Consider the following 10,841-nt stretch of genomic DNA (forward strand, 5'->3'; position numbering starts at 1 on the left):
ATAAAAGAACAAAAATCTGTATTTTCATGGAACTACTGACTTTAACAACAAAGGGAAAGACTCAGTATTCAGAAGAAAATATCAAATCACTTAGAAGGAAAAAGGCCTATTCTCAGGAGCAACATTCTACACCACAAGGCAATAAAGTGACACACTCAAGAATCTCAAGAAATGAAAACGTGAGACAAGCATATTAAAAAAACTAGAACTAGACCAACAAAGCAAACCTAATAAAGCAAAGAAAGAAATTAATAAACATAAAAGTAAAAATTAATGAGTTAATTAATTAATTAAGCTGGTTCTTTTTCAAAATATCAACAAAATAAATAAACCAGTTGGCCAACCTAAAACAAAATAAAACAAAACAAACAAAAAACAATACTAGCCATTCTAACCAAAAAAGAAAAAAAATTCTCATCAATATAACAAAAAAAAATGCAACATTAGGAGGAAATACTAATCAAACAGAGGAATTAAAAATTATTTGGAACTAACCTTATGTTAACAAATTAAACTAAGTAGTGGATAACTTAAGAAAATACACTTCATTAAAAAGACCCTAATAAGACCAAGCAATTATAAAACAGACAATGTCCACAGAAGAAATGGCAAGTATTGCAAAGGGAGCCCCACCAGAAAAGTATCAGGAGCAGATGATTTCACAGGGGCATTTATACCAATCTTTTAAAGTTAAAAAATCCTAAAAGTACTCAGTCCATTTCAGATCATGCATGCAAACATGCACACTCACCCACCCACACACACCTCAATGCAAATTCTAATGTCAAAACCTGATAAAGATTAGACAAAATTTAAAACAAGGAAAATAATAACAAATAACACTCAAATAGCATATTAAAACAAGAAAAATGTATTTTTTTCAGGAATGTAAGGATGGTTCAATATTTAAAAATCTATTCTATTGTAAGACCTAAGGAAAAAAAATCATTCAACAAAACTCAAAATCTGGTCACAATACAACTCTCAAAAATTGGAATTAATGTTTATTCATTTAACCTGATGAAAAGTACATACTTCAAACCTAAATTTTTTAAATTATTTAATGAGGAAACACTAGAGGTATTCTAGATAAATTAGGAACAAGAGAAAGATGTTCACTTTCTCTAATACTTTTTAAAATTTTATTGGCAGTATTAGCCAATCCAACTAAATAAATAAAAGCAATAAGGGCATAAGAATTAGAAAAAGAGACAAATCTGTCCTATTTGCATATGATATAATGATATGGAAACATCAAAAGAATTAGTGGAAAAACTACTATAAATAATACAAGAATTTAGTAAATTTAGTAAAGTAACAGTATATAATATTAATATAGAGAAATCAATGGCCTTCATTTAAAAGTACAATAATAAGTTAGAATAAATAATAGAATATAACACTTCATATGGATAACAAAATGACAAAATGAAGTACAAAGCATAAATATAACCAAAAAATCTGCAAAATCCATATAAAGAAAACCATAAAACATTCCTATAAGACACAAATGCAGACTTCCTAGAACGGAAAGACGGCCCATGATTTGGGATAGGAAGAATTGTGCATAGTACAAATAACCACAAACAAAGCCTAAAACAATGGCAAACTGGGGAAAATAATTACAACTTACACCACAAAGGGCTAATGCACACAGAGTGGCCAAAATTTGAATGAAAAAATAATAAATTAAAAATGGCTCTTAGATGGATAGAAATGCAAATTAAAGCAACACTGAGTTACCATTTCCCTCCCAGCAGATTGGCAAACATCCAGAAATCTGACGTATTTTGTGTGACCATGTGAGGAAAGAGGCACCTGTATACATTGCTGGTCAAGATCCAAAACAGTTCAGGGACCAGGAAGTATATAGAAACTATTAAATGGTACCAGCTGGAAGCAATCAGCCACATCAAGAATGTAAAATACGCCACAAAAGACACGTCTCCCAGTAGATCAATGACATGGAAAGATTTTTTGTATGGTGCGAGAAGCTGAGACTTCATGAACTTAAAGGGACTTAAAGGAGACTTAAATACAATAATCAAATATACTATGTAAACTTTGTTTGAGTCCTGATTTGAAGAAATCAACTATAAAAAAAAAAAAGACATCTGTGACAATTGGGAAAACATGAACATAGGTTAGGTATTAGCCTACATTAAGGAATTATTTTTAATTTTGCTACATATGATAATGGCACAGTGGTTGTGCAAAAAAAAAAAGAAAATTCTATCAACGATACATAAGGAATTATTTCTGAAATCACTTGTTTTCTCAGATTTGCTTTAAAATGAAACAGAATTGGCCAAATATTGATAATTGTTGATGTTGAGTTATAGGGATTCATTACAACAATAATCTACTTTGGGGTATATTTACAAAAGTCCATAATAAAAATTTAAAAATGAACACAGTAATACATTGACTGTGATCACTCTCTTTTAAGGATAGCACACAATGACACATGTATACAAGGGAAGTGAATAATAATGACCAATAACTAGGTATTATGCATTTTCTCATTAGATTCTCAAAATCCTTGTACAGAATGAAACACTTTCCCACCAAAATTATCTCACTTGAGATGCTGATACAACCAGTAAATAAAAGAGTCAAGATCTGAGTCAAATCTGTCATTTATCAAACCCTAAATTCCACACTGCCGTTTCATTTTTCACCACTGTCTCCTTAAACAGCACAATTTAAAATTCTCTAGGGACAGCATCATCTCCATGTTTTTAACCTCTGTAAAGGTTAGTGCTACAGAAGGAAGAAATATGACAGAAATTTACTTTCTTTTCTTTTTCTTTCTTTTCATTTACATTTTTTTAATTTTTGTTTTCCAATGGTGACAATTTCATGCTACACATTCTCTTCCTTACAATCCCAGAATTTCTTTCCATCTCAGGCCCTTTCTTTTTATCCTTTTATGTCTTCAAAACACCACAGGTTAACGACATCCTGCTGAATATTATCATGGTCTCACTTTATCATGTAACATTTATGCTGCACTCTATAATCAATAAATATTAGAGTGCCTCCTCTGAGCTCGTCACTGTGTCAGGTCACGGGCTCAGCCCTGGGTGGCATGATAAACCCTATTCAGGACTTCACGAAGTTGGCAGTCAGACCATCTAGTGCCTTCCCAGATATTCCAGGGCTTTGTGCCTCATAAACTTTATTTAACTTTTTAAATATTCTCATGCAACATATTTCTACCAATGTCTGAAGTTATGCCTTTAAAAAAACTTCAAGATGAATTTAATAAAAGCATGTTTTGTTTTACCAAAATTAACATGAAAGTATTATTAAACTGATCAAGGTTTTCAATGCATTTTGGTTTAGCTTAAAGGACTTGGAAATGCTCACCTTGACAATACCTCGGATGTGCATTTTGGCTATCATCTCTGCCGTGTAGAGAAACATCAGTAAAGTATCCAAAGTAAACGTCACATACTGAAGAGGAGGATAGTGCTCGAAGGTCATCGGCGTGTTCATACAAACAGAGATGACGCTGATGATGGCACAGATGCGCAGCAAAGAGTGAACCCACTGCAATAATGGTCCAAAGTTATTACATGACACTGTCAGCTGATATCTTTAACTTGTCTCATAAAATACATTATGTGGAAAACATAATACTAAGATTAAAATATTTCACTAGTACGAAAGTGATGAAGAAGGGGATACCACCTAAATGCATATAACATGCTAAATATTTTCACATGTTTTTATATTGTTTAATTCTCAAAGCAGCTTGTTTGCCATATGAACGTGCTAAGACTCAGAAATGTCAAGTGGCATGTCTGTGGTCACGCATCAATAAGAGGCAAAGCCTAGACTGAACCTCTCATGCTACCTCAAGCCCCCGATTGTTTCCTGGGTATCAGGCCAAACATAGGAAGATTTTGGTTCAATTAAAATACTTCTTAGTAATTTAGCCATATAGAAACTTGACGTGCTATTACTTTTATCCTTTTTTCTACTATGAACACCTAGTATTTGGGGCCATATTCTATTTACTATAACTTTTCTATATCTAGCACAATTGGCGTATCATAGGAGATCACAAATGCTTTTTAAATGAACTGATACATAACACATCCCATATATACGGTTTTCTATTTGTATCTTACATGTAATCTCCTTGTACAAAAATATTTTAAAAATCTGGCCTCATCCTATGTTTTAGGAAAACAATGAATGGACTCTTTATTTTGGAGAACATGTTTTGTACAAATTCAGTCCAGACATTTCTTTCAAATTCCAAAAAATAAGTTTCTGAGCAATCCTAGCAGCACATCTGCTGTCTGAAGATTTTCTTTAACCCCAAAATAAAGAAGAAAGATATAAAAAGCTAAGTGTGTGTGTTTACATGTGTATATGTACAGGACATACAATCACTCACATTCAATATTTTATTATGAAAACTAATATGTAGGATAAGAAATACATATTAATAATTGCATATACATGCTAAATCCACACAATTAATATTACTATTTAAGTAATTAGTCCACCATTCTTAAACATAATTTAAATATATTATTTATTGACTATCTTGGATATATATACAGTCATGTTAATTCTTTAACATTATACTCTCCCTAAAAAAAATTTTAGTTTTGTAGTATTAATAGATGGATTCTGCAGCTACACAGACTAGCAGGCACTCAAGATGAAAGACAGAAAAGACTGTTGAAACTTTGAGGAGATTCAGACACTTGTACACTGATGAGTGGGTTATAATATTTATTTGACAGCTATAATATTTGCATGAAGACATAATACTGCTAATTCCATACCATATAAGTCATTGATGATTCAATTTATTTTAAGGGTTGATGTACTTTTCATGCAATTTGGAAGCATTTCAATAAACATCAGTGTGTGAATTTAGCCCCATCTGGACTTCCAACATAAAGGATCTAATTACACAAAAGAGCTTCAAAAGATGGATTCTACCACAACAAATCTGTTTTAAATTTGAAGAAAGAATTTTAATTAAGCATTAATAATTTTTTAGTTAGTGCCTACAAGGCTGCATCTATAATACTACTTTCTTCCTAAGTTCTCAGAAAGCACTGTACAGGGTAGACACCAAGAAAAAGTTAGTGAGTGCTTTATTTTCTGTTCCATGCAATTCTCTAACATGAATGAAGACCTACTAAATGCTGGGCTCTGAGAACACAAAACTGGAAGCAACACAATTCTGACTCATAACTATTTTGCAGTCCAATAAATAAAAGACATATATATGCTACATATGTATAATATATGTATTTTATATATATACACACAATATATAATGCATATTTACAGTATAAAGTTACACTATATACAATATAAAGTTATGTTTACATACACATATAAAATAGTCTAAGCAGAAAGAGAAGACAGAATACTGACTTACACTGTCAGTAGTGGAAGTGAGGGACCTTTCAGAGGGGGATGGGGACAGGGTGACACTCAGCCAGCCCTGGTGGAGGAGGAGGATTAGACTCATCAGAGGATCTGGAAAGGGCCTCCTGAACCAGGGAACATTATGAGCAAAAGAAACCTAGGTGAACAAGCCAGAGAGCCTGGAGGAGCAGGGAGCTGCCACTAAGGCTCAAGCAGACAGTGCACAGACCCAGCAAATGGGCAGTGGCTGGACAAGTTAGAGCCTGCATAAAAAGAGCTATGGATGTAATATTAATACTAGCACATTTTAATTAGCAATGAAGGTAATGGGGATGTTTCAATAATTGGAAAGCAGAGGGGCAATATGAGCAAAAACAGAAAGAAATGTTAGCAGGCTGGGAAAGAGGTTTGGAGGGCAGTAAGAGACAGAAATACAAGGAGGGACAGGAGGGAGCCCTGCAGGTCACCTGCACCACGGTTAGGGGAAAGACAAGCATGAAGAGGTAACAGGTCATTTCATTTTGTTACTTCGTCATCGACTACAAGTTTAACAATGAAGTGGACCCTACTTTGTTTTGTAGGGCTGAGATTCCAAGACTGAAGAACACACATGCTGGGCCTGCTTGGTTCTGGTTGCTATGGTGTCTAGCATTCAGTGATACCTGATATAGCAGATCTTCCCCTCAAGTCAACAACTTAAATTAGGCAGAGAAGGTGACAAAGTTCTTCAGAGACACTATCCATTATCTCATTAACCTTTACTTTTACTCAAAACTTGCAAATCAGAAGGAGACCTTTAATTTCAAAAGTGTGCTTATTGTCTCGCAGATTTATACCTGCTGAAAACTATAAGTAAAGGAAGTTTGTTAGGAATAGGTTGCTCATCCTGGACTCCAGCTTTAGATCAGCCTGAGAAGTGGTATTATCTCCAGGCTGAGTGGCGTGAACGGTGGGGAGGGGAGGGAGCTGGCCCACTCAGCAAATCTTCCTATGCGAGTAATTCACAGCAGCACCTCATTATTTCATTTGATTGTTCACAACTTCCAGACTCTGAGACTCATCCATATCCTCCTGTGGCTCAAAGAGATATTTCAAAGCCAAAGGTACATGATTTTTGAATTTGCAAATCAAATTTCCCTTATAATAGCATGTGCTTCTCCATACTTCAAAAAAGAGACTTACTGGCTTGTTAATCCAGAGTATGTCAGCGTTGTCTGACAGAGATTCATCAGGACCAAAGTCAGTAACTGGCTGGGCTTCCACCCTGGAACTCTGCTTCCTTTTGAGCATGCTGAAGTTAGCTTTGGTGAGCAACTGCAAAACCACAGTCTGGGAAAAGAAAAAGTTACGTTTGTCACCTAAAGCATTGTAACCCTCATCAAAAAAATTCATTCCCCCGTGTTTATTTATGCATTTGTAAAGCATTCATGTGTTCTACTCTGATGCATATAATGAACACATCCGAATAGAAATTTTAAAAGTATGGGATAAAATTAATATTAATAAAAGCTTGGGCTTTTTTCTCACAACCCAATAGATTATCTTATGTGCTTCATAAGCATTTTAGAGACTACTGCTGCAGAATAGCTGGGGCAAAATAGCTCTGCCTCTTAGGGTACTCACATTGTTAGGAAAATCTTTTAGATGTATGTCTAAATACCTAGAGCTGTCTCCACTTACAGTGGTCTGTGCCAGAGCATTGCTGACTAATCCAGACGAAATATGCAGATCTTCCCTGGGGTTTTCCCCTGTGTTAATTCAATATGACATTCGCAGACATCTTTATGTCCAATGGTGCCCAAGCTGATCTTCTAATTTTGTCCTTTTCAGAGAGGATGAAGGCCAGAGAGATTGGAGACAGAACTTTCTCTATATGGACATTTTTTTTAATGTGTGCAGTGATTATCTAAATTCTTCTGGCCACTCTGAAGTAAATCCTTCATCAAATTACATTGAAGAGGGAAATGAGATGCCTGCTTGCCAGTTAAATTTCCACAACTCTGAGTCATCCACATCTTGCTATATGTGTCACCTCCCTGTGGCCACTGCTACCACCTTCTACAACTCAGCAGCCATTTGAAGGGGATCCTAACACATGTCGGCCCCTCAGGACACGAATTGTGAATAAGTGGAATATAATGTGAGAAGAGATGTTATAAAGGCAGGTGGTACCCTTGAATCCACCATGAGACTTCTCATTTGATTAACACCTGGTTTGAGTCATAAAGGAAGGAGAGGCTCTAATGGTTTTTGGATGTCTACTACATTTGGGCCACTGTGAAATGATACTTTATTTAATCCTTACAATAGGCCTAACAAAGAAAACTTCTTTTTGCACATGCTTGAGAAATTCCAGCCTCCAGGTAGGTGGTAACTTAACCAAGCCCTTCCAATGAACCTGAAATTTGTCTGTCTACAAAGCCTAAGGTGTTTAGAGTTGGCCATGCTGATGCTGAAGACTAAGAGGAGAATTTCTAAAGTCAAGTAACAGAGAAAAAGAGCGCGTCTGGCAGCACGCAGCTGTGCCGAGTCAGAAATGCCAAGGCAGGAAAATGTAGTACTGTAGTTTTAACACCAGGCAGGTTCACAGGTCTCCTATCTGGTGCTCCATGGAGCTAGAGAAAGAAACCTAACTGAGGCCGACAGGTACCACTTAGTCCTCACCAGAGCACAAAAAGAACACAAATGTGTTCGCAGTGTGTGTGTGCAATTGCAGTTTTTACTGGAAAAGAGAATAAAACACGGAAGCTCAGGGCAAAGCAGCTGAGTCTGATCCCTTGTGTCTGAGTGTCTACCTCTTTCACTATGTGCTCGTTGATCTGCCTGGGTAGGTACCTGTGCCTCACCCTCCTATTCCCAGAAAAAATCAAGCTAATTGGCTTTAAGATGTGCTAGGTATTTCCAGGCTCTTATTGCTCTGAATATTGTCTTTGAATATGGGCTTTGCAACAGACTTCACTAATTAATTTTATTTTACATAATTGGAGTTAGGGACTCTTGACATCCTATGTAAATATATGCAGAATATTCAAATTATGCTTGTTCTCTGATTTACTATGGTGGGAAAGAATGTCTGGTGGCCTTAATTTCTGATGCTTCTTCAGTGACAGTCTCCTATGTATTCAGAGACTGGGTGCAAAATTTTTTAGAAATCCTTCGAGATGACAAAACACAAGGGAGGAAGTAAAAGAGTGACTTCACGACGTAGTTCAAAGATTATACCAGAAATTTTATACACCTCTCCACAATCCCTTTTTCACTGAGCCAATGGAGGCTGATGGACACATGAATTCCATGCAACTTTTATTATCAATATGCCTCCTAAAGCAAAACTGGTTTTTGGTTATTGATTTGTTTATGAAGAGGAGTACACATCCAGAATTTTGTTTAAATCTCCACTTTAGCTGCATTTGACCCACCAAAACAATGCAACTATAACTAAATGACATCAGCTATCACTCACTTTTCCTCTCACTTTACCTGCTGCCAGGTGTCACCAAATCAAATCATCCATGAAATGATCCAAGCTCTAAAGAAACCTGGTTAATCCACACATACGTGAAATCTCAACAGGTAGCTCCCGAATCATTGAAAGTTTGACTGATTTAATGATATCAAATATCATATAAAGCATTTAAGTAGTAAAATAAATTTAAGTTACAAACACATGAGGAACCCAAAATTAATTTGGGGCAGTTGATTGTAATAATTTTCCTTTACAAACAGAAATGTTGTTTTACACCCTCATGCATGTCGAATCAATATAACTGAGCACAGAAGACCTGTTATTCCCCTGATAGAGACCAGCAGGGATATTTAAGTATCCCAGGTGAGCTTATTATGTTGGTAGGAAATTGCTTCTGTGTATCTTAGCCTTATCAGTATTATGCTTTTATAAGTCAATATTTTTTTTCTGTTTACCTAAATGTCCTTCATAAGGCAGTGCACAAAGTTTGAAAAGCATGGCTTTTAAAAGCTTTTTCACACTTATTACAAGTAGTTGGTATTTAAATAGTTCAATATCAGAAGAGAGGCTGAATAGTTGCAATGTGTCCATTGATAAATATTTTACTCAGAAACAGCTTATAGCCTCTACAGAAATAGCTGTTTAAACAAACAAACAAACAGAAAGAAACAGTATATAGCAACTCAGGCAGAAAACACTATGATTCATGGCTCTTTTAAATAGCTAAGATCCAGTTTTCGTATTCTGTGATAGCAGTTTTACTTCTATTGGCATACACTTTCCCTACTTCCTTCCAGCTCTCTTCACCACGTTGAAATTAAAATATTCAGTTTTCTTTAACTGTCAGGTGTTTGCAGCACTGTGGGTCATTTCTTCCCTTTGCAACTCTCTTGGGTCCAGTATTAAAGTCTTTTGAATCTTCTATCTTCCAAATGATATTTTACAGCATATCCTTTTTGCTATCCTCTAAACTTGACCCCTTAAAAGATCATCTGTTTTTACAGTTTCCACCATGATCTGTTGGTGTCCAGCTATTTTGGAGTCATGTATTGGCGCTGCTTCCCCCTCAGACACAGGGGACCACACCAACATCATCACTGGAGATTCAGCACGACAGAATGGTATCGGTCCAGCATCCTTCTGCTTCCCTCTTTCCTCTCATGCTTCAGCTCCCACTGCCCTGAGCCTTTCTGATCCCCCACATGCACCTGGAAGGACCACACAGGTTCTCTTTACAAACATTTTCAGTAGTGACTTCTTTCCTTGTTTCTTCATTCCAAATACATACAATGGCCTTTTTCACTTTATTCCCACTACTAGACCCCTTTCTAGACCATGGGACCTTGGGTCTGGGCTGCCTTTAAAAATGTTCCCTCCCTTGCATAAAAAAGTCAGCTTCCCAAACACCATAGGTCTCTCCTATAACCCAGAAAACCTCAACTTATCTTCTTGTTTCTTGTTCACTCAACCATTCATTCATTCACACAGCAAGTATTATGCATCCACTGTGGTATCAAGCACTGTGATATGTGCTGGGTATACAGCAGTAGACACAAAGGCATTCTTGAAGTTTACAAAACGTCTGGCTTATTTAACCTTATGTTCCAAGGACACTGAGTCCCACTGATTTTTACTTGCACTTCCTTTCTCACTCATATCACATGCTGCCCTCAAATTGGCCAAACATCCCATAATTCACCATCCTTCAACCTTTCTCAACTACTTCAAGTCCATTATTCTAGCTGTGTCCTCTTTGTTGTCCACTGCCAATCCCACATCAGTCCTTCCCAATACCCTAAGTAACTTAACTACTGAAGAATTTCTGTCTATGTGTGTGATTTGCCTGTTATAAATAAAAGATTTAATATTTGGGAATAAAAGTGTAACCAAGAGAAACATACCACCTTGGTAATGACTCACAGTATCTATTTTATTCTAAAAAGCCCCCCAAAAGGCAGAAGTCACTGAT

General features: G+C 36.1%; 1 protein-coding gene across 1 annotated transcript in view; it reads right to left on the minus strand.

Annotated features, from left to right (window-relative positions):
• The window catches only part of NALCN (sodium leak channel, non selective), a 332,353-nt gene that overhangs the window by 308,236 nt on the left and 13,276 nt on the right, over window positions 1-10,841 (minus strand). The window contains exons 2-3 of the mRNA XM_012644439.1: window positions 6,589-6,735; window positions 3,373-3,555 (exon numbers count right to left, since the gene is read on the minus strand). Of these exons, the coding sequence (XP_012499893.1) occupies window positions 3,373-3,555; window positions 6,589-6,696 (291 nt within the window). The 5' untranslated portion in view covers window positions 6,697-6,735. The remainder of the gene's footprint in view (window positions 1-3,372; window positions 3,556-6,588; window positions 6,736-10,841) is intronic.

Source organism: Propithecus coquereli, unplaced genomic scaffold, assembly GCF_000956105.1.
Source record: "Propithecus coquereli isolate 6110/MARCELLA unplaced genomic scaffold, Pcoq_1.0 Scaffold212, whole genome shotgun sequence".
NCBI classification, from domain to species: domain Eukaryota; kingdom Metazoa; phylum Chordata; class Mammalia; order Primates; family Indriidae; genus Propithecus; species Propithecus coquereli.